The sequence below is a fragment of the Phytophthora ramorum genome (assembly GCF_020800215.1).
Source record: "Phytophthora ramorum isolate Pr-102 chromosome Unknown Phyram_PR-102_s0003, whole genome shotgun sequence".
In the NCBI taxonomy this organism is placed as follows: Eukaryota; Oomycota; class Peronosporomycetes; order Peronosporales; family Peronosporaceae; genus Phytophthora; species Phytophthora ramorum.
Window position 1 is genome coordinate 3,295,148 of NW_027150649.1, and position 23,825 is coordinate 3,318,972.

At 51.5% G+C, this 23,825-nt stretch overlaps 5 protein-coding genes across 5 annotated transcripts; 2 read left to right on the forward strand and 3 right to left on the reverse strand.

The window, feature by feature from the left end:
* Positions 1-74: 74 nt before the first annotated feature.
* KRP23_4142 (Glycosylphosphatidylinositol anchor attachment 1 protein) lies at positions 75-2,717 on the reverse strand (the record flags this gene model as incomplete). The annotated part of the gene is made up of 7 exons (XM_067889068.1): positions 75-247; positions 310-497; positions 586-1,765; positions 1,837-1,981; positions 2,060-2,367; positions 2,435-2,499; positions 2,626-2,717. 7 exons carry the CDS (start codon positions 2,715-2,717, stop codon positions 75-77), a joined length of 2,151 nt encoding a protein of 716 aa, XP_067748260.1.
* A 185-nt stretch (positions 2,718-2,902) lies between these two features.
* Positions 2,903-3,909, forward strand: KRP23_4143 (uncharacterized protein; the record flags this gene model as incomplete). The annotated part of the gene is made up of 2 exons (XM_067889069.1): positions 2,903-3,649; positions 3,730-3,909. 2 exons carry the CDS (start codon positions 2,903-2,905, stop codon positions 3,907-3,909), a joined length of 927 nt encoding a protein of 308 aa, XP_067748261.1.
* A 180-nt stretch (positions 3,910-4,089) lies between these two features.
* KRP23_4144 (Exocyst complex component SEC3A) lies at positions 4,090-7,497 on the reverse strand (the record flags this gene model as incomplete). The annotated part of the gene is made up of 8 exons (XM_067889070.1): positions 4,090-4,308; positions 4,371-4,481; positions 4,545-4,699; positions 4,762-4,912; positions 4,987-5,058; positions 5,139-6,722; positions 6,790-6,900; positions 6,973-7,497. 8 exons carry the CDS (start codon positions 7,495-7,497, stop codon positions 4,090-4,092), a joined length of 2,928 nt encoding a protein of 975 aa, XP_067748262.1.
* A 467-nt stretch (positions 7,498-7,964) lies between these two features.
* Positions 7,965-8,888, reverse strand: KRP23_4145 (uncharacterized protein; the record flags this gene model as incomplete). The annotated part of the gene is made up of 1 exon (XM_067895846.1): positions 7,965-8,888. One exon carries the CDS (start codon positions 8,886-8,888, stop codon positions 7,965-7,967), a length of 924 nt encoding a protein of 307 aa, XP_067748263.1.
* Positions 8,889-21,067: 12,179 nt separating this feature from the next.
* On the forward strand, positions 21,068-22,528 carry KRP23_4146 (uncharacterized protein; the record flags this gene model as incomplete). Its single annotated transcript, XM_067889071.1, has 5 exons — positions 21,068-21,592; positions 21,665-21,775; positions 21,843-21,884; positions 22,018-22,423; positions 22,491-22,528. The coding sequence occupies 5 exons, from the start codon at positions 21,068-21,070 to the stop codon at positions 22,526-22,528; spliced, it is 1,122 nt and encodes a 373-aa protein (XP_067748264.1).
* Between the last annotated feature and the right edge of the window lie 1,297 nt (positions 22,529-23,825).

Genomic DNA, 23,825 nt, shown 5'->3' on the forward strand with positions numbered 1-23,825 from the left:
TCGAAGCTATCACGACTACCAGCACCGTGTTGACAACAATCTCCTTTCGATAGGAACAAGACCATTTAACTTCTTCACTCCTGCTTCCACTTCTTCTCGGAATGTGCTGCACTTGGGACTGGATACGCCCAAATTGCTAGCGACATTGTGTGCGCGGAAATGTAGATGCAGCAAATATACGGCAGTGCCAGCAGATTGATGCGGTGCACGAAACTGTCCACAATGTAGGATAATACTGTGCTCACGTCTGTTGCATCAAAACACAGTTGTCAGCAAAACGGACCATACACTGTACAAAGTGAGCTGTACCTAGGTGACTCCAGTTGAGCAGCGCAAGGATTGCAAGAGGGGACGATACAAGAAGGCACAGTCCACTCAAAGCGTTCGTGTACAGCGATGCACTGCTGAAAGGGACCACGCGGGCAAAGTGGGCCATGGGAATCGCGCAGAAGAGGGCCATGGGGTAATTCAGGATGCCCAAAATGCAATGAGCGTACCTGTTCAATAGATAAAAAAAAAACATGTTAGTGTCCAGCACAACGAAAGGCAGCAGCACCTCCCACATCAAACAGCAGCATAACGTACACAAGCACCGCCATGGTCAGGAACTTGATGGCGCGCCAACCTGAATCTTGCTGCGGAACCTTTCCGCTTGAGTCTCCTTTAGCCTCGATGGCTCCTTTTTTTGACGCAGAAGCATCTTTCTGCTGGCCCAGCTTCCTTTGTTGGTCAACTTCATAAATCGCCAGCCTCTTGCGCCAGTCACATATTTCCACACAGCCAGAAAATCCCGGGACAGAACGCAGCGTGGGCATTACAACCACAACAACGAATGCTTGGACGATGGAGATAATGATGGCCACCACCCACCACCTCGTAGCGGGGATACCACCGGAGCTGAATGTTTCCAGTAGTGCGGTCGGAGTGGGAAAATAGTTGCAGATTCCCACCAGCAGAACCAAGCACAGCGCTTCAACCACGAGGAAGACAGCAAGCGCAAATGCTATGCGCATTCCGCTGGTTTGGTTTGCCAAGTACAGCAGATGTGCGAATGCGGGGGAGATAGCAAGAGCCACAGTGTAAAAGTACTCACCCACTGAGACGAAGGTTGTCGTGCTGGGGAGAACGTAGAAGAAAAACGACTGGTGCAGCTTCTCTTCCAGGTTGCTGAGAGCGCGCACCACCATCTCGATTGAGCGGAGCACCTCACGGGTAGAAAGAGGACGATCACCTGAGGTCGAGCTCTTCGTCAGCGAAAGCGTGATACTGTCGATATTGTAGCTGATGAAATTAGCGTGGGGGCCAGCAGGGCCCGACGCTAACGTTGTCATGAAATGCAGCATTCCCTTGAGGTTCGTCAGGTAGTTTTGAGCACTCTGTTTGTACTCTTCTGGGGCATACTTGTCGTTCAATCCTGCGATAAAATCGAGCACGCTCGAGACGTAGTCCTCCTGCTTGGTGTCATTGAGTGGCGCCGCATCAGCACGGTCCAGAATCGTAGAGATCTGGTGCTGGCGGAATGCGCGTACTGCAGTGTTCACAAGGTCCAGGTTGGGCAGCTGGCCGTTCATGCCGGCTGTATAAATTCCAACCGACCCCACCTGACGCGTGTCATACATCGTTTCCAAGTTGATAGCAGCGCGAATGACACCAGCGCGCATCGGCAGCACACCTTGCAAACCACTCTCAATAGGGTCCAAATGATACGCCTGCAGCCAAGCCTCGGTGCCAGGAGCATACCCGTCACTTCCATCCAACCTGCCATCTGCATTGCACCAAAACACAGTGAAAACTTAGAAATTATACATCATTCTCAAATCGGAAAACTAACCGCACCGTCAGCAGCCAGGAGAACGACGTCTTTCGCCAACCACTTGGCCCTCGACAGGTACTTGAGCAACGCTAGTCCCAGCGCCAACCCAGAGTACTCCCCACTCCCAGCACCCACATTGCGGAAATGCGTAACCAGCACAATAGCTTCCTGCGAAGGCACAGTAACAACCCATGACAATCACAATCAACCGCCTTTCTCCACTACAAAAAAACTTCCTGTCTGTACCTTTCCATCTGCCAATGGCGAGGCTCTTAAAATTCCGTACACATTCGTCCTTGGCTCGGAGGCTTCATTTGTCTTGAACACTTGAGTGTATGCTTCAACGCGGTCCAAACTACGCAACTGTATGTCGATCCAGTTCACAATCGCCGAGCAATTGTCTCCACAGCCTCCAAAGGGCAGCTCCGGCAGCTCTAGCAGCTTCTGGTGGAACCCTCGCGCCGAATAGGCCTCCTGGTGACTGGCCCGAGCCTCCATGAGGTCAATAAGCAGCGCGTTCTCGGACATGTACGTGCCGCGGCACTTCAATTCGCCTGAAAAGACGTCAGACCGTGTTTTAGCGTTATTATACATTTAAACATAATAAAAGCAAGGCAGTACCGGTCGTGACAGTGACGGCAGGATGCAATAGCAGCCAAAAAAGACCCAAAACGTACGTTACCCAGCTGAAAAACGGTAAAAGCAAGATAATAAGACGACAAATAACGTTAGCATTATAGATGACAAGCACGCAGCGCATTATGACGATAGCCATATGAGGAGAACGAGGGAGGAACGCGCATTCGACGCACCACAGCGAAAGACAGCGAGACGCCACGTAGCCGCGGAGACGCAGCAGCGCGCGCCGCGCCATGGGCAGCGGCTTGGGTTTCGCCTCGCTCATTGGGATTTGGATAATTGGGAAACTTTGAGCTCATCATTGGAAAATGCTGTCCTCATTTAAATTGGAAAATGTATCGAAGATTGAGAAGCGATGTCCCAAATTCAAAAAAATAAATAGATACCCATATATATTGTATTCATCATTTATAATAAATGCGCACAATTCCCACAATTGGAATTGAGCCAATGGAGTTGAGCGCGTACGAAGCCAAACGACAGCGCCGGATCGAGGCCAACCAGCGGCGTCTTCAGACTCTGCACGTGCCAAGGCTGCAGCCGCGTGTCCGCTCTTCTGTCCGTAAGAAGCGCGGGGTGGAAGACGCAGAACCGGTGCGAAGATCACTACGTCAACGCCAACTCAGAGAAAATGGTCCAGAAAATGGGTCCGAGGTGTTTTTAGAGCTCGATCCGCCGCCCGTGCGTCTCAAACGAGCCAGGACTTCGCCCCCGCAGCCGCTGGGTCTACCGGTGACGCTGTCTTCGGAGCTACAGAGCTCGAATTCCAGCAGGAAAAGTCATATTTCGAGCTCACAACTTGAAGTTTCCGTTGGAGAATTCCACGCCAAGTGTCTGGGCACCCAACTGCTGCCAATGGGCAAACAGACAGTCATGGAGGGTCTGTGTCCACCGGGTTTTGTGCCCAAATTCTCCAAGATGAGCGGTGTGCAGCCGTGGAAGAACGCGGTGGTGCTGTTCGTGAATATTGAGAACGACTCGTTCTATGATAACATTTTCCATCAAGAAGAGGTGGACGGACGCAACGTGGTGCATTTCCAGTGGTTCGGACAGAATCGCTGGCATGAAGAGTCTCCGTTGGTGGTGAGGCTGCGGGGTGTGAAGAGGGGGGAGGAGGAGCTGAGGTTTGACGAATCGTACTACAACAAGGAGGGCGAGACAGAGGAACCGCTGCTACTTTTTCTTCGACACACTCAGGTGAGGAGAGGAGACTTTTAATAGTTGGTGGTGTGGAATGTTGAACGGTTGTGTGGTGTTTTTTGTGTGGTGACTTGCAGGGGCCTTATGTCTATTGCGGTCGGCTGGGTTACCTTGGCCACCGGCCGGCGTCCAAGCCGCTGGAGTTTCGGTGGCAATTGCTGGATGTCGGCTCGTTGCAGTGGGAAAAAGTGCGAGAACTGTTAGATTCCTCTGCTACTTCGTTGAGTAAGACGGAGGCTGTTCAGGAAGTGCAATAGAGGACAAAATGCAAAGTCGTATTGGATTCATGATCACTAGGTAGGGCCTGAACGTTTCTTGAAGACCGCGTGGACTACTGGTAAGCAGTAAATGCCCCGTAGTCTATGCGAGTTTGTTGTTCCTATCGAAAGGAGATTGTTGTCAACACGGTGCTGGTAGTCGTGATAGCTTCGAAGAGGTTAACTTGAGGTAAAGGCAAACTTTTCCAGCACTTCCAGTCCGCGTTCGGGTGACGGCTCAAAACGCAGCTGATAACAGTCTCCTGCAACAAGCGCGTACACCGCCACACGACTGCTCCCGTACGCTATGAGCTGCTTCCACACGCTTGGCAGCATCTTTGGGTTCTCACGGAAGTGCTTTTTCATGCGATCATGCATGATGCGAACAGATTTCTCGAACTGCAAAAGCAAAACACTGTCAGGTGTGCACAAACCTTTCTTTCTCGACTTCCCGTTCTTACCGTGCTCGCAGTGGAGTCGAGAACACGACGAACTTCTTGGCGCGGTGAATGATACTGGATCTCTGATGCAGGCACCGTGGTCATCAGCGATTCGATGGATGCCATCAAGGGCTAGAAGTTCAGCAGTAACACGTCAGAGACCCGAGGCACCTATACATATTCATCCCGCCTTACCACGAGTTGCTTGAAAGCGTACTCCCAGACAGATGCCACGTAGCGTTGGAGGTTTTCTGTGTATCGGTCGTGTGCTTCAGTCGCGTATTGCGCAAGGGGCAGCTCCTTTGATCCGTTGATCGCCTTCAGATTATCGCTGAGAAAGAGGTAGTTTTCTTGGCAGCAGAGTAAGTTAGCCACTGTGCAGTAAAGAAGCAGATCTACCTTTCAACCGTACCAAGGCGAGTCAGCGAGGCGTACTTTGGCCGCGATTCTGCGACCTTGTCCACCCATTGCATGGTAGCAGGCAACATCATGTTGTAGATTGACATCAATGTGCTGTCGTCGGTCTTGCCGCACACGCTTTCTTCCATTCGGGCGATCATATTCTACAAGCAGGCATTACACAAGTACCAGCAAAGATGATGAACAGCCGTAATATTCGATTACTTGAGCATCTTACCACAATTTTCTTCGCTGGAGCAAGGACGCCTGCCATTTTTGTATCAGCACTTTGCGCGCTGATCCAGGTTTCCTACAAATGTGACCACAAGACATGCGATTCAGCTCACAGCATAGCAATCTTACGCTATAGCGAGTCATTTGATGTGGTACCTGCTCTTCCGTGAACTTGATCAGCATACGCTTCATTTGAAGCTGAAAGCTCACCATGATGTTGTACAGGAACGCACTCTGCTGCCGATACTCTTCGAGATTCCCGTTTACCAGCACCACGAGTGAAAGAGCATCCAAGATATTACGAAGCCCAGCCGCTTCGCCAAATTCGTTCATCCGCTTCAAGAGTTTTTCAAAAATACTCTCCATCGTGAGTGTCAGGTCCTCCAGCTCATGTTTTCCACCAGAAGAATTCGCGCGATCCGTCGTTGACGGGAAAAACAGTCGAGCTACCAGTCGTTGCTCGCTCAGCACCAGCGGCGTGAGGTGGTCGAGTGCTTGTTGCATCAGAGGCGATGCACACATAGTGTCGCCGACGCTAAAGTGAGAAGACGATAGGTGAATGCCACGCGACTGAAGTGAAGTTGGTTTGTGGAAATGATGCTTCGACGTCCGAGGGAGTTTGTCCTTCAAGCACCTGAAGAGAGACTGAGCGTGCGCATTGTAGACCCCTGCCAGTTGTTTGCTGTAAGTCTGCCTCAACGCCACTAGGATACGCGGATCCAACGAGTTCACATGCGCAAACAGAGACTGGTAGTCGCCGAGGACGGTATGGAGAGACTCGTTGGTGAAGCCCCAATTCATCTCCTCGTCACTTCCGTCGAATGCTGTTTTTACACGATTAAAGCGGGACTCGCCCGGTGGCATTGAGGAAGGATTGCCTCCTCGAGCATTCGCCCACTGCTTTACCTTTCGTTGGAGAAAAACGTCAAACGATGTGCAGAGCTTCTCGCCAAAGGCTGTAGCCAGCTTGGATAATTCGTCACCGCGTGTTCGAAACGCGACCATCTCTTTAGCAGGAAATTCTTGCGTGGATGTAATAGCCTGGTCCATGGCAGCTACAGCAGCAACCGTCGTTCGCATTCGCTCCGTGACGCTTATATCACGCCCCACATCACCTCCCCTGTCGTGTATCACGCCTGTCGAACTTCCTCCAACCTCACCAGGAAACACCTCCACCGGGGACGTGAAAACTTGCATGTGCTGTTGGTGAATCTCTACTCGAGCCATCAACCTGGCCAGCACCTCCTCCAGGGAAACACTGTTCTTGAAATGCATCTCCAGCTGATTGTTAAGAGCCTCGAAATGCTGCATGCTGCAGGACGTCTGGCCGAGCGACTCATCAGACTCGTTGGTCCAGTCCTGGATCATTGAGACACGCTGTTGAACCGCGTCGATAGCTTCGAGGATCTTGTCCACAGAGGTGCCTTTTGCAGAGGCCTTGCCATTCGAAGCCACCACCGGAGATGGAGACACCGAAGCTTCGCCATCCAAAGAGAGTAAGAAGGCAATATTTTCATCTTCCAACGTGTGCAGCTTCTTTCGAAGATCTCCCTCTACAGCCAACAACTGCACCTCACTCCAGTCAACATCATTCAGCAAACTCAGCGCTTCGTTGCTCTCGGGCGAAGAAAGTCGGAGCCCCGATACATCAACGCCCGCGTTATTATCCACAAATTTCCCCCCAGTCTCATCACCTACAGCGGGGTCTTCTTCCAGAGCGCCATTCTCCTTCATGTCAGCCTTTACCATCAATAGAACCATCAGTACATTCTCCAGCCAATAGATGTAGCCTCAACAACAGACGCACCACGGAGCGAACAAGGTCGACGTCCAGATCGTACGCCTTCTGCAGACTCAGCTGAGTAGCCGTCTCATGCAGCTCCTCCACATTGAGTCGCACCAACCTCGGAAGCGAAATCTACACAACAACATACAACACCGCCATCAACGAACCCTTCTACCGTAGCAACTAAGACTTTTCCTCGCGTACATTATTTTGCACTACAAGAGCGCACACACTCCACAGAAACTCGTGCATGGCTGTAGCACTCTCCCTTGCGTCCACGAGCCACTGCCACGACGTCACTTCCCCACTGAAGAACAGAGCAAACGCTCCCCGAGTCTTCTCCGGTCCAATTCCATTGTGCTCAATGGTGTCCAGTCCACTCAAATTCCACGAGCTCCGCACGTCCACCGACAAGTTGCTCAGCAGTTGCACGTAATGCAATTCCAGTTGCGCCGCAGCAGTGGAGTCCTGGATCGTCACACAGAGCACGAAGTATTTGGAGGCATTGGGTCCGTGGCCAAACAGTCGCTTGGTCTCCGCTGCACTGGATTTGGGCTTCTGTACCTGCACGAAGGAGAAAACGCGCTTGCGACTGGCAGTGGATGCAGACGCACCACCACCCGTCGAAGGCCGAGGGGTCGGTTTGGACGAATGGAAGTGCGTGTGCAGCGTATGACGGACGTCATCCCGAGAGATACTTCCCAGAGGCTTCACCTTGCTAGCCTCCATGGCGCTCGATCAATAATGCCAAGGATCGCTACGTCCTTTCGCGTCTCGGACAGTCTTTTTCAAAACTGGGGATGATATCGGGTTGGGCAGAAGAAGACTTGCCCTCCAACAGCCCGTTTGGCGTTGATAACTTTAATTGCCGGTGTGGAATTAGAGCACCTTGTACTCCTTGACAACTTCGTGTTCGGTTCCAACACTTCGACGAAGTGCTGATTATTTCCCCCCGGCCTTGAATCGGCTTAAAACTGCTCCGACGCCCTGGTTTTTGCAGCAAGTCTATGATCGAAGAGTTTTCGTCTCGAGTGAGTGGGTTGTTTATTGAAGGCGATCCTTGTCATGTATATCGTTTTATTAGCCTCGTTCTTCAGGATACACTGTTCACGGTTCAAGTCTTTTAAGATCTAAAGTGGCTTTCGCTCACAACAGAACACACAACAGAGAACGCTGCATACGTTTGTTGCAGCAGCCTAGCTAGCCTCAACGACTTCGGCAGCCTTTTTGGCCTCAGCAGCCGTTTTGGCTTCCGCAGCAGCAGCCCGTTTAATTTTTATCGCTTTATAATCCACGAAGTGGCCATAGTGAGATTCCAGCACCTTGAACTTCTTGGCAAGTTTCGGATGCGGTTGCAGCGCGTCAGCGATCTGCTGCTTGGTTCTTCCATCCTTAAACCAAACTTCAAATTGCTCCGTCATCTTCTTCATACCATGGTTTTGCAACGAACTTAAGGTTTCATCGAGTGTCTTCGTATCGAGCCAGGGGGTGAGTTGTTTGTTGAAAGCGAATCTGGTTCTGTAATCGTTATACCTGAAGATAATTGCCTGGTTCTTGAAAAAGCCGCCGTTAGCGTGCAGTCGTTTAAGAATCGCTTTCGACAGCTCTTCACTCTCATGCCACTGAGCGAAAAGAGCCATCTCTTCGTTAGGATCCTTCAGTGCAAGCGCGATTTTATCAGGCTGTAACAAGTCATCGAGTTTTCCCTCATCAATCACGTCGTCGACTTTCGCCGCGTTGACCACCTTGTCGACTTTCACCACGTCGTCGAGTTTTGCCGCATTGAGCACGTCGTCGACTTTCGCCGCATTAATCACCTTGTTGGCTTTCGCCGCATTAATCACGTCGTCGACTTTCGCCGCATCGATCACCTTGTCGCCTTTCACCACATTGATCACGTCGTCGAGCTTCGTTAGATCAATGCCTCGTTCTTCTTCGCCGGAGTCCTCCTTCACGTCCAGGTCACTCATGCCATAACTTCTTAAGAAGCGCTTGCTGCTCTCTTCCAGCTGAAAACTATTCACCGAGGCAGTTGCTGTCGTGTGGGCTGCTGACATGGTGCCTGCAAATGCCAAATTGCTGGCGGACGTAGCCGCAAGCACGATCAAGCACACACGCATGACTGGGCTTTGCTACGAAGTGCGTCCAGCAAAGTAAATTGTAGAATGAGACGCGAGTGTTTGCGAGCACGCGAACAGCAAATCCTCAGTTGGAAGTGTATCACCGTAATCTTGACCTGATCATCCCAGGTTTTCCACCCATATTTTTATTTTCAAATAGAAAATGGACCTCCCAAATCACATTGCTCGGCTTAGGGTTCTGTCACCGCGCATCCAGGGGGAGGCTTGGGTGTAGATTTCTTATCGGCATCTCCGATTTTTGTGATTTGCAGCAAGATGACATCCGTTTCTCATCTTGTGTCAATATTCTCTGCCCTTGTGAAATCCATGTGGTATCTTCGCGATCCATGATGTCGGTACTCTCAAAGCTGTCGCTAATCGTGATACTGTACAGTACATGTGTACCGGTACAGATTGAAACATGCACACAATAAGAACAAGTAAAGATAATCGTAGAAGACGGCAGAGTGACTAACACCACAACTTGAATTTACTTGACTTGGAATGGGGCCATTTTTTTGTTTTTTTCCCTACTAAAAATGTCAGAAGGGAGTCGTGCTTCATGAAAAATGGTACCTTTTCGTGACACAGCGCACCGCAAAATTTTCCGAGTGAGCTCAGCTTTGCACAAAGACACCGGATTACGACAGATCTCGTAAACGTAAATCCAGTACATTACTTTACTTTAACCCAGTCGCAGCCTCAGTAGTTAAACTTGAGTTTTGTATGCCTCGCTGTGTTGAGCCGCAACTTGTGCACCGCATGGAAACATAGCAAATACGATATCTTGGGATGCGGAGGACGGATGTCATTCCCAATGATAAGCATTGCTGCGGTGAGCTTCGCAAAGGCAGTTGAATGCGAGGAGCGTAGTCACGTGGGCAGCAGGGGTTGAATGCGAGGAGCGTAGTCACAACAAGCCCACGTGGGCACCAGGGGCCGAGCGGTATTTGCGGAGGCCGTCCTGGTGGCGTGCTCCTCAGCGAGTCGATCATTGCACTCACGCGTGGGAGGATCTTTTCCCGCAGGAGCGCTCATTTCAGATATGCAATTCACCCCCTCCTCTGCTGTTCTATGCACATGGATTACTACTATTTCGGAGTACTTGGAGTTGTAGTCGTAAATACCGTGCACACATGATTTCATATCCATTCATACTTCGAAGTACTTACTAAATAGCAAACAGCCTTTTGAAGATCTGCACACGCAAATCTGAAGCCTTCATGGTTTTACTGGAACTCTGCACACCTGCAGTATTCGGTATTCGGCTATTATACCTCCGGCGCGAAAGCAAGCAATATACAGTCAGTTAGCGGCAGCGCTAAGCTTTTCGATGGTGTCCTTTTTGTTTTAATCGGATTAAAATTCGCAAACAACGAGTTTTCCATTCTTGTCATTATATGTTCTCCTTTTTCTGGGGATACATGTGTAATAAGCGTGCGTACGATTTAAAAAAAGAGGATATCCAGAAACATTTCGCTTTTAGTACTCATTGCTGCGAAATGGGGAGCACTAAGGGAACCAGAATATAGCGCCTCCTGCGTTTCGCACCAGCCCGTCGGGGGGTTAGTAGTAGTTCGGCCACAAGGGGCATAATAAGAGAAGCTGGACTTCAAAGTTGTGTACATATGCTGCGAGTTGGTATTGGTGCATTTGATAATGTAAGTTGAGGCTGTGATCTAAGAACTCGTTCATGAACAACCAGGGCTCCTCATTTGCATCAAATAGTTCAAAATGCGAAAGGGCTCTGGATAGTTCCTATGCCATGCTTGGTCTGACATTGTTGGTAGACAAAAGACAACAATAGACCACATACAAAACTATAATATGTGATTTTATCTTGGGTCAATAGTCACTCTCATTTTTTTCACAAGATAGGAATTGGGAAAGCTACAGGATAGTATGTAATTGTCTTAGTTTCGTAACCAGTATCTACGAGTTTGAATGCAATCGTAGGAAAAATTTCCGATGTTTTTCCAGTTATACAAATAGTGAGGACAGAGTGATCTAACGTTTGTATGAGGTCGTGTGAAGGCTAATAGTGTTTGTTTTGTAGTCCAGAAATCCTACACGAAAACAGCTTCCTAGGATTGGTCACAGCGTGGATCCATCAAACGGGCACAACACAACGCCATTGTCACGCTCTCAGCCTCTCCAGGACGAAGATCAAAGTGCGGAGCGCATACTGCTCGCAATTAAGACGGCTCCAGTGGTGCCAAAGCACAGTGGCCCGGCCCTCACGGTACATTGGAGCCCAGTCAGGACCAGCGTGTATCGATAGATACTCTCAACATGGCAACACAGAGTACTTCCAGCGAGGAAACTGCTCATGCGCGCTCGAGGATCCAGTCTAGAACAGCCAATTCCAGCCCTGTAGACGTTGTCGCGTCCACGGCGATGGTCGCGCCTGATTTCGCTCCAGTGGTTGACACAGGTGACTTAGCAGATGATGTGAGGATGACAGGAACTTCCGTGGTGGAGAGAGTGATTGCCTCAAACGAAGTGACTGCACAAGATGTGCGTGATGCGTGGATAGCTCCAAGAACGCGGCATACGTACGCAGGCAGTCTCAGGGCCATATCTCGCTGGATTGTATCAATTAAAGCAATGAGGTGAGCAGCTACTTTGATAGGTGTGGACAAATGAATCTCGATCGTGTAACGGTGCGTGGCTTCGAAGGAGTTTTAGTGGAGAAGCGAAAGACTGCCCGGATCAGCACTCTTAAGGGATATTGGAGCGCAATTAAAGACCTTTACCGACCCAAGGAGATACCTCTCCCCCCCCGTCGTACAAGAAGAGTATGTCGACGTTCTTTTCCGGATTAAAACGGCTTCAAGCCTCGGAACATCGTGCTGGTGCTCCTCGTGAGTATGGCAAGGATTCACTGCCATATTCTATCTACCAGGATCTTTGTAAATCCACTTTGCTGTGGGAAAATGAGGGCTTCTCTCATTTTTTCTTGACTACGCAATGGAATCTCATGTCTCGATCTGAATCTGTTCAAACCATTTGCACCGAGCACTTGAGTGCCCATGACGACAGTATTGGGTGCGTAATACACAAGTCCAAGCCGAATCAAGAGAGCAGTGGACCAAAAGACCCACGCCACATCTACGCAAACCCTTACAATCCTGCAACGTGTTAGATAACATCACTAGCACTGTTTTTAGCTTGTCGACTCACACAGCAGCCAGGACTTCTTTTTCTGGGGTCAAAAGGCCCGGTTTGACACAACATTAAGGCAGCTTATGGTTGGGCAATCCGGGCTTAACTATTACGGGACGCATTCTATTGCAAAGGCGTCACGACGCTCGCCTGCAGCGGTACAACTGGTGGGCCATCTATCGCGAGTGTGTGTCTGAGAGTTGGTTGGTCTTTAGGAGGGGTTCAGGATCGATGCATACGGTATGAATCAGGGGGTGACCAGTATTTTGGACGGATCGTTGCAGGTCTTCCGCTTAATTCCGCAGATTTTGCGGTTCTTCCACCTCACTTTGAGAACAATCAAGACTCTATCCTGTGCAAATGTGTGGCTGAGATGTTTCCTGCTTTAAAAAATGATAGTCTACTTCAAGACATTCTCAACTCTGTATTTGCTCCCTGGTATTTCACGCCAATTATCTTAGAGATACGTTGCCTATCTCTCACCCTCTACTCTCGACATTTTTATTCCGACACGATGAACATTTGGAGCAACTCAAGCCCAAACTTGTAGTGGATACATCGTCTTGGATGATTCCGACGGGCATTCCTCCGCATGTTAAGCTTTACAAGCAACTTAAGTCAATGAAATCCGCCAGTGACAACTTGCCGCCGGTTCTTTTGGAAGGAATTGGCCATCTGATAGAAGAGAAAGGCATCGAGGCTGGAAACATCACTAAAGACCAGCTAGAATCAACGATAGAAAGGCTGATAGTGAGGGCTGGAATGGCGCGATCGCAAACACCAACACATTGCCCTGATGAAAGTACGAGCACCGCACAACCTGTACACTATTATGACGGAAAACTCCTTTTACTTCCGAAGTCTTCTCAATTTCCGAAAACTGGACCGTTTGGAGCTTGGAAGCTCTAGTAGTTTGGAGACAACCACATGAAATACCCGCCATTCAAAAGTATTCGATCCCGTGATCTCCCGAGCAAACGCCTACACAAAATGTTCTCAGACTGGGGTGTACTAATACGACACATCAAACAAACAGCAGAGGTGACTGGGTCAGCTGTATGGGTCGAAATGTCAGAGCAAGAGGCGGCAGAGATTTTTCGCGTTGGGATGGCCTACTTACGCCTTACAGCTACATACAAAAAAACGTCGGGTTGTAGAGCTATCTGTCACAACTGTTATTCGGCTACTTCGAGAGGCACAGCAATGCCAAGAGCAAACCACTTCAACGTCAGCAACCAAACGGCAGCGCCTAGCGTAATTTCATCCAATAATATTGCGTAGCATCATTTCCCTACAAATTTGATAGATAAATGAATGATTACGGGTCGAACACGTAGATGATCAGTGTTTATACCTTTTAACTCACTGCATGTACAGACGTCCCCTCAATAAACGCAAAGGGGGTCATAAAATCGATTTCAAAGGGATTAGAGGTGTGCAAGCGGATTTGTACTGGTTTACTTCGCCTTAATGATCTGAAATACCGGGATATCGAAACGACGAGGTGCCCTTATTGAGAGGGGTCTCTGTATTAATCCACCGTTCACCCTAATGTGTCGTGTGACCTATTATACAGAGTCGTGCACCTTTGCCCACAGGTTTTGAACAATATTGTCAATGCCACCTTAAATCGCGAAAAGAGCCCAGATTCTGGTAGATCTCGACGAGAACAATTGCGTGATGTATTTTGCTTTGAGTGTTGACAAATAGTTTTCGAGCAACACGGTCTTCAAAACAAGGTAGAGCGGGATTCGACTCGACTAATTAGGGTGAAGGGTGCAGAAACTCCTTTTCAGCAACGTAGGTCGTTCATTGCAGTGCCGATCTACTGCGTGCTCCATCATTATGAGCCATTATCGCTAGCCTTCCTTGCTCATGTCTGGGATTCCCCGTGTTAGGACCATCGCATCGTCAGCTGTGGTCTTCTCCGTTTCGCGACGTGTGAGCTTGACACATAATACATGCATTGTATACCTCTCGTTCTTCTCTACAACGCTAGCGGCAAGTACTGGACTCCAACAAGGCAACACCTCGGATGTTACTCATATTGTGCTGTTCTACTTTGGATATCGCTGTCACCATGCACACTGCTCACACATGCTGCCGCATGCTTCTGTGCATCTCGAGATCAATGTTTTACGCTTCAGCACCCATGCCCATGAAAATGCTCTTCTTCCAGCTCCATTCAATGTTCGATTGAAGTGATCTGGATTGCAGCAGGAAGCCGGTGGCTCATACTCAATAAAATGCGTCAGCTTTAATGAGGCGAGGCGGGTGAACGCCTTTATCGTCCAGGGTGTATAGCGCACGCGCGCCAGAAGACTCGGCCGATCAGGAAGATTAAACTTCGCCTTTCGGAAAGCCCAATGGGGTCAGACTACCTCCAAAAGTACGGGACTTCCGGAAGTAGCTTGGCGTGTGACCTTGTGTAATCCCTATAGGTGTCGTTTGTCTTCGGAAGACCGGACTCCACCTGATGAGTTGTTCCTACACAATCAAAATGAATACAAGAATACAGAGTGCGTACGTTCACTTCTCGACGCAATTAGTACAGCTGGGGTTAGACCACTAGCAAAGCCTTCCCAGATGACCAAATAATACAGAGAGTTATACACAATATACAGCTGCTACTTATTCTTTTGGACCCTTGAGCAGTGGGTCCGTACACCAGTCTACTTGTGTTTCACCTGGAAGACTGGTCACTTCCAGATGCACCCTTGTTGCGCACCACTTCCAGTAAGGAGGATTTATAACTCCTTCCAGAAGATAACTTTCAGATATATCCAAAAGGAAAACCACTTCCGGATCACTCAATATACAGTCCTATCACACAGCAGTCTATTCGATCAAATTCCGGGGGGTGACTACTAACAACCTCCTGAAACGGCAATTACTATGAAATGGGGGGTCTAGAGGACACACTCCCAACTGAAATATGAAATAGGACAGATCACGTACGAATGCGCGTCACTCGGTCACCGCCTAATTTGGTCTTGAGCCTTTCGGAGAGTCCCACGGCGGTCTTCGCGATCACGACGCGTCCAAACGCAGGCTGGGTGAACCCGGGTCCCCGGAAATACACGGCGGCTTGTCCGGCGTTATCCCAGCGTGCTTCCAGGCCAACTGATAAGGGCCCTGGAAAACACTTGCGCCCTTGGTGGCAAAACGAACTCTCTGTTATTTTTAGTCTCTGCTAGAAGTCTTCTGTAAAGGTCTCTGCTGGAAGTCTTCCACATGCACATTTGTCTTGGTTTCACTATAGGGTTCCTTGGCGTAATCAGCATCCGGGAGGCTGACACATCCTCGTCGCAAGCCGGCTCTTCGTGCATAACATATCCGGCTGGTCGTCTTGGTCGGTCGCTAATATCTTGGGCTTTGTATACTGGAAAATTGGAAAGGTCTTGGTGGGTACAAATCAGGGGCGTCTGGTCAGCCTCCGCACCCACAACGTCTGGGTCATCTGCGAGTCACATCAGGAAGGAACTTTCGGAAGGCACACGTGACTTCCGGAAGTAACTCGACATTGGGAGGACTTCTGGAAGTCACTTGGTCTCAGTATGCTGTGGGAACTTGTACCAGTTCTCCGTTCGTCCTCGTTCTTCCCTGTCGCGCGCACTTCTGGACCAATCATCACCGCGAGTGCTTCCATGGGAAATGGGAAACGACGCTCGGACATTTTACGTCCAGTCGCCACGTGTCATTAATATTCCTCGCCGAGCTGGAAGGGACATGCAAACTCTTCCGGATAAATCCTGAACGCATCCCTTGTAATACCTTGGACGCCTACCATAAATAGCATAGGCACCCGTCATATCTGCAGCAGATATGACGGGGTAAAAGAAGGTATATGTCGACATACCGGCCGAAGCGGCACCACAAATGCCAGAAAGTGACGACCTATGTTCGGAGAGTACTGCCCTGAGATCTGCGGGGACGAACCGCGACTGGAGGAGACCCGACACGTTAGACCGGACAGTGGGTGGGTCCAAAGCCCTTCTATATTCCCCTTGCATCTCACTCGCGAACTTCCCGCGCTCCAGCAACATGGACGAGGTCGACGATTCGGACGTGCTGCTCTGCTTGACGGCGGTGCTCATACGGCACGAGGCGGACGTGTGCAAGGCTCGCGAAGAAGTGCAACGACTAGGGCGTGGAGAGTGGCGATGAGGAGCCGTCATTACCTGACTGCTGAATGTTTGGACCCTCCCAACACGTCGGCCTGGATGGCGCTGTACACGTCCGGGAGCGATGTGAACTTCCTTAATGTTACTAGTTTGACGAGGTAGGTTGAGGTAGTCGTGTTTGTCATGCGGCGCCCTAACTCGCCGTGGTGCCGACTGCAGGGCCACGTTTCACCAATTGCTCGGGAGGTTCGCCAACTTCTACTCGCTCCGGCCACCTTCTGCGAGAGGCAGACCGCCCAAGCTCCGGTACCTACATCAAGTCCTGGGGTTGCTTCTGTGCTTCTACGTGGGCAGCATGGAGCATAGCACGTTGTGCATGGTGTTCGGGTTACCACCGGCGACGCTGTCTCGGACGATGAGCAAGGCTGAGGTTGCTCTCTATCGGGCGCTGCAAGGTTACGCCCCTGTCAGGATCTCTTTCCCGGCGCCCGCGCAGCACGCCAAGTTGTCCAAGTTGGTCGAATCCCGGGAGCCGCTGCTCCAGCACACGTTTGGGTTTATTGATGGCAAGAACCTTCGGGTAAACACGTCGAGCGGAAGATTGTATTGATGCCGTTTATGGGGCTAACTAGTGCGTGAATGCGTTGTAGTTGATGCAACCGTCCAACGCGGACCTCCAGAATGCGATGTACAACGGGTGGCTGCACTCTGTTTTCGTGACGGGCACCATTTGCTTCACAGCGGACGGTTGCATCATCTGGTGCAAGCAGAACTGCCCAGGATCATGGAATGATTCTGACACATCATTGGGCTTCCGCATGAAGCTGCCGGACTCCGCTGTGTGCCCCGACGCACGGATGAACGTCGTTTCTGACTCGGCGTTTCCATGTTCGACAACAATGACAGGCCGGATATTGACTCCGCCGAAGGACGGGGATATCGACCGGCTCGTGCCTTCACTACGCAGCTCCGCCAGGATACTTCACAACGCGATCACGTCCGTCCGCCAGGCTGTGGAGTGGGGAATGGGCAGCATGCAGAAGGTGTACAGTCGCCTTAACCTCCCGTTGCCGTACGACCCAGAACTTCGCGGTCGCCGGCTGAACAATATCTTTCGGATGACGAAATTTTGGGTGCGTACTGTTGGGATCTCACAGATCCGTACAACATTCAACGGCGACATGGAATTTGCAGCGACGGTGTGAGCGAGTAGTGCCTTCACCTTCAACAGCGTCGGTGTGTGTATATATTTGCGTAATGAAGCTTCATATAATCTTGTTTGGATTCTGTACTTAGAGATGTCTTCTCAACGTTTGACTAGACTGTGACGCTAAGTGCATGCGTGGTGCGCAACCAAGTTTATAATGCAACACGCAGCGTGGATATTGCTCTCTTGTTGGGCGTCCGGAAGTGTTATGGATAGCTGTGTATTTAGAGGCCTCGAAGGCTCCGGAGGTTACTTGCTAATAGAACGGTACAACATGAAAACAACTCGATGGTCAATGGTGCATCGTTTCACCTCCAAATCTGTGCACAGCTTATGGTTGACAGATAGTGTGAGCCCGGCGTATCATGGGAGCCTTGAACGCGCCAATGTAGCCCCGCACCGGGCACATGTTGCGTGTGCAACCGACTGGCTCGCCCCGGTTAGTTTTTCTTCATGACGGCCCCGATCAGCAACAACAGCTCTTGGGTGCGCGCGCGCGTGTTCTCTTTATTACGCCTCAGGCGCTCGTCCATATCCATTTTATCCTGGCGGCGACGCTCCTCCATCTCTACCTTGTCAGCGATGAGTCGCACCTCTTTCGCAGCAGCTTCGTCGCGGCGACGCAGGTCCTCCTCGACACGGCGGACCTCCGCCTTTCGCTCGTTCTCCTCACGTAAGAGGAGCATCATCTCGAATGCGCTACTGCCCAAGTTGCTGTTGCTACCTTCCAGGTCGGCCAGCTTTTGCTGCAGCGCCTTCTTTGGCCCACTTGGCTTTCTCAATATGCGGGGGCATCTCGGCAGTTCCTGTGGGCTTGCGGACACTGTACAGTGCCTTGAACTTCCGGCGCAGGCTGTCCAGGTCTCGCTCAGCCCAAGTTCGACTTCGGTTCTTGTTGTACGCCATGGTCACACGCTCCCACTCATCTTTGCCAAGCGGCAAATGCTTCTCTACGAGCTTCAAGAGGCGGGTGATCTCTGCCATCTTGTAGTTGGGGCTTCCAGACAGCTTCACCATCTGATCATACCACAGTTAGCAAAATCACACTCGTCCGCCCAGATACATCAACGCAGCGTACCGGATCGAAGAGAGGGAGTGTTCGCGGGGGTCGAGGTGGCGCGGTGGTCACTGGAGGTTGCGGGGAACGATGCAAAAGCAGAAGTGCGAGATGAAAGACTCCTGGCACGACGGAGGCAGTCCCACCACGTTCTACGTAGTGAGCGCCGCCACGAATGTGGCCAGGGAAGCCGCAGGACAAAAACTTCAAGGCGCGAAAATCGCGCGCGAAAATGCCAAACAAGCGCTCGACTTCCACGTCATGGGATCCACGTGCTTGCGGATTCTGTCGTGGTTAGATGAGCTCGCATTCGCGCCAAATCGAGCGGCTAGCGTTGAGAGCGGCCGCAACCTTTCGCTAAGATACTATAGAGCACAACAGTCATTAACAACGAAGCTCCATTGTTAAGGCATGTACATCGTGGGAGTCCTGCCTACCTTCGCAAATCACCGACACCTCGCCCTTACCCGCCATCGCTACTCGTCGTAACTTGCTACGGGCCATCTTGGTCCTGCATCTCGCGGTGGCGGCACAAGTCGTCCTGGCAGCGACAAATGAACCAAAGATCGTCGCCATATTCGATGGTGATCTCCTGGCCCTGGCGGATGAAGTCCGTCGTGGCCACGACGACGGTCGTGCGGCGCCCAATAGAGTCCTCCCTGAACTCGGCCACCGGGTTGCACGAGTGATTGACAAATCACATCATGCCGCCCATGGACTCGGCGTTAATACTGACACGCACCGACGACGCAGCGAACTCTGGGCGCGTCTTCATGACGAGGCGATAGCCTCGATTGCGAGGACGGTCACGAACCGACGCTCGCACGTGCTCCATCTCGCCCAAATACTGGCTGAGGACTTCTCCTGGGCGGATCGGCTCCGCCGCCACCACGCACAGCGACGAAGTGCGCATGTTGCTCTTCAAGCACACCGTGCTGGACTCGGACAGCCCGTTCCCACACAGCCCGTCGTAGAGGCAGCAGTTTAAATTGCAGTATACGTTCATGAACGCGTTACGGCACGTCTCGGTTCGACACGGCGACGTGCAGGTGCACCAGCCGAAGTGAGCGACGGAAGGGAACACGATGCCCACGGGATTGAACTGTTCCCGTAGATGCGCCACACGACACGGCCAACGCGCGAGAACCAGCACGTCATCTGGGGCGGAAGCACGTGAGGGACGACGCATCTCTCCGACGTGAGACGCCGGGGTTGTGCATCCTGGAATGGCGTCACCCCGACGGTCTACGGGTCTGCGCGTCCAGGACGTCTGTCTCCTCGACGGTCCTCACGGCTGGTCGACACGCGGGGTCGAGCGTACGGCACCGTATCCTCGTGACGAGAGTGACGATATTGCCGTGTGCGTAGGGACATCGGACGCGGAGCCGACTGCAGCGGTGATAGTGGAGGGGTCGCGAGAAGAACGGGCGACGAAGTGGTCGGGCTCTGCGTGCGATACACCACTTCCGGAGAGCTTGGCGGTGGGTTCGTGACTTCTTTCGGCAAACCAAGCTTGGACACGCCGTATGGAAGCCACGGGGGCGTCGCGGTCCCGCTCGAAGCAGCGTCGCCTTCGGTCTTCACGCCACAACCAGAACCAGCGTAGACTCGAGTCTTCCCGCTACTACTGTCGCCACAGGAGCCGTCGGTGCGGCTCGTCGTTCTCGCGCTCACCACGTTGGGCGAGGTGTTCTCATCCTCGCTGCTTGAGGAATCCAAGATGCAGCGCAGTCTCCAATGGACTGCAGAGTGGATGAGGTTGACCATGTTCCCTACAGGATAACGTCCGTTAGACCGATATACAACAAACTGCATTAGGATCCATCACCCACCTTCCCCTGTCGTCTTTGCCTTTCCGCAGCAGATTGCAGAATGATCGGCTTCCCGCAGTGTCGGAAGATATATGTCGGGCTTTCAAACAGCAGAGTGACGGTTGATAGGTCCAGAGTGATGATCAGCATAGACTATACATATTTTAAGACAAACGTTTAAGATGGGTTCACTGCATAAATCAAGGGGTAGGCGAGTCTCGTGAGACCACATTCTGGGCTCACGAAACGATATGCCGACATATCCATCGGCATATCTGCAGCAGATATGACGGGTGCCTATGCTATTATGGTAGGCGTCCCTTGATTTACCCGGACAAGAAAGGCTTGCTGACGACGAGGTGGATTGTTCCCTCAGCAGCCTGAAAATGATCGATAGCGAAAGAATTGCTCAATTACTCATGCACAACGCTGGCTTTCTGAAGAACAAGGCTATCATTCTGAAATAAAACGACATACATGACAAGGATCGCCTTCAATAAACAACCCACTCACTCGAGACGAAAACTCTTCGATCATAGACTTGCTGCAAAAACCAGGGCGTCGGAGCAGTTTTAAGCCGATTCAAGGCCGGGGGGAAATAATCAGCACTTCGTCGAAGTGTTGGAACCGAACACGAAGTTGTCAAGGAGTACAAGGTGCTCTAATTCCACACCGGCAATTAAAGTTATCAACGCCAAACGGGCTGTTGGAGGGCAAGTCTTCTTCTGCCCAACCCGATATCATCCCCAGTTTTGAAAAAGACTGTCCGAGACGCGAAAGGACGTAGCGATCCTTGGCATTATTGATCGAGCGCCATGGAGGCTAGCAAGGTGAAGCCTCTGGGAAGTATCTCTCGGGATGACGTCCGTCATACGCTGCACACGCACTTCCATTCGTCCAAACCGACCCCTCGGCCTTCGACGGGTGGTGGTGCGTCTGCATCCACTGCCAGTCGCAAGCGCGTTTTCTCCTTCGTGCAGGTACAGAAGCCCAAATCCAGTGCAGCGGAGACCAAGCGACTGTTTGGCCACGGACCCAATGCCTCCAAATACTTCGTGCTCTGTGTGACGATCCAGGACTCCACTGCTGCGGCGCAACTGGAATTGCATTACGTGCAACTGCTGAGCAACTTGTCGGTGGACGTGCGGAGCTCGTGGAATTTGAGTGGACTGGACACCATTGAGCACAATGGAATTGGACCGGAGAAGACTCGGGGAGCGTTTGCTCTGTTCTTCAGTGGGGAAGTGACGTCGTGGCAGTGGCTCGTGGACGCAAGGGAGAGTGCTACAGCCATGCACGAGTTTCTGTGGAGTGTGTGCGCTCTTGTAGTGCAAAATAATGTACGCGAGGAAAAGTCTTAGTTGCTACGGTAGAAGAGTTCGTTGATGGCGGTGTTGTATTTTGTTGTGTAGATTTCGCTTCCGAGGTTGGTGCGACTCAATGTGGAGGAGCTGCATGAGACGGCTACTCAGCTGAGTCTGCAGAAGGCGTACGATCTGGACGTCGACCTTGTTCGCTCCGTGGTGCGTCTGTTGTTGAGGCTACATCTATTGGCTGGAGAATGTACTGATGGTTCTATTGATGGTAAAGGCTGACATGAAGGAGAATGGCGCTCTGGAAGAAGACCCTGCTGTAGGTGATGAGACTGGGGGGGAAATTTGTGGATAATAACGCGGGCGTTGATGTATCGGGGCTCCGACTTTCTTCGCCCGAGAGCAACGAAGCGCTGAGTTTGCTGAATGATGTTGACTGGAGTGAGGTGCAGTTGTTGGCTGTAGAGGGAGACCTTCGAAAGAAGCTGCACACGTTGGAAGATGAAAATATTGCCTTCTTACTCTCTTTGGATGGCGAAGCTTCGGTGTCTCCATCTCCGGTGGTGGCTTCGAATGGCAAGGCCTCTGCAAAAGGCACCTCTGTGGACAAGATCCTCGAAGCTATCGACGCGGTTCAACAGCGTGTCTCAATGATCCAGGACTGGACCAACGAGTCTGATGAGTCGCTCGGCCAGACGTCCAGCAGCATGCAGCATTTCGAGGCTCTTAACAATCAGCTGGAGATGCATTTCAAGAACAGTGTTTCCCTGGAGGAGGTGCTGGCCAGGTTGATGGCTCGAGTAGAGATTCACCAACAGCACATGCAAGTTTTCACATCCCCAGTGGAGGTGTTTCCTGGTGAGGCTGGAGGAAGTTCGACAGGCGTGATACACGACAGGGGAGGTGATGTGGGGCGTGATATAAGCGTCACGGAGCGAATGCGAACGACGGTTGCTGCTGTAGCTGCCATGGACCAGGCTATTACATCCACGCAAGAATTTCCTGCTAAAGAGATGGTCGCGTTTCGAACACGCGGTGACGAATTATCCAAGCTGGCTACAGCCTTTGGCGAGAAGCTCTGCACATCGTTTGACGTTTTTCTCCAACGAAAGGTAAAGCAGTGGGCGAATGCTCGAGGAGGCAATCCTTCCTCAATGCCACCGGGCGAGTCCCGCTTTAATCGTGTAAAAACAGCATTCGACGGAAGTCGTGGTGTATTCCCGGGTCCGAATATCAAAAACTCCAACACAGCAATGCGGGGGCCAACCCGCACGGAAGTAGTAGCCGAATATATTGATGTGCTGGTAATTGGAAAGTGAGGGACGGAGGAAGACCATGAGTCTGATGCTAACCAGCTCGTTCTCCTCCAGCTGAGCCCCCAGAGAGACAGACTGTCGTAGGCAGTAGCCACCTGCCAAACAGCCTGAGAATGTACACATGCATCCACATCACAGGAAACATGCAGTTGGCAATACTAAATCCTTATGCAGCTCAGTACGACACTCTTGGCCGTTACTGGCATAACAGTTCACCCATTGTCCACGCCTGGCGGCCGTCGGACACATCCGGGTCATCTGTGATAGACATCACTCAGCGACTGAGCCACCGGCTCAGCGCCAGATCTGGATATCTCTTAGCAACGAAGTTCCGCTGCGGTGATTCCAAGCTGAAAGCCCAGAATCCACTACACAGCCCCCGAAGCTTGGTTTCACCACCTCCATCGCTCGGTCACCGTCACAACCCTCGCCTCGACGGTCGGATTAGCTGCCCTGGCCTCGGTCCCTAGGATGTCGATTGGAGTGGCTCGGTTTGCCGCGAGAATTCGTCGTGACCCTCGTAGCTGCGGTTCTCGACCGCGTTTGGCGACCTTCAGGTTGTAGAGGCTCTTGGTCCCCATCCAGCCCAGTCGCGGTCTGCCCCAAACTTGTTTCATCCACGTAAGGTTCTCGGTCCCCAGCAGATATGACTCCCTGTTGAACGGCTGGTTCACTTACAGTTTGTCGTCGTCGTTTCCTGGGTTTCCGGCGCCGTGCCGGTCCCGCGCCTCCCTGAGACGGTCGTGTTTCACCAGTTGTCAAAGTGGTTGGGCCAGTCGGTTCCCCACACTGTCCACCACCTGGTTGCTGCTTCAGCCAAAACTCACCGAGTTGTTGGTCGTACGTAGTTGTCCACCAAGATGCGAATTTCCTTCTCGAGATCAGTCAAGGGCTCGTACGAGTCTTCAATCGATTCGAGTCCCTTCCATCTGACTTTAATCTCG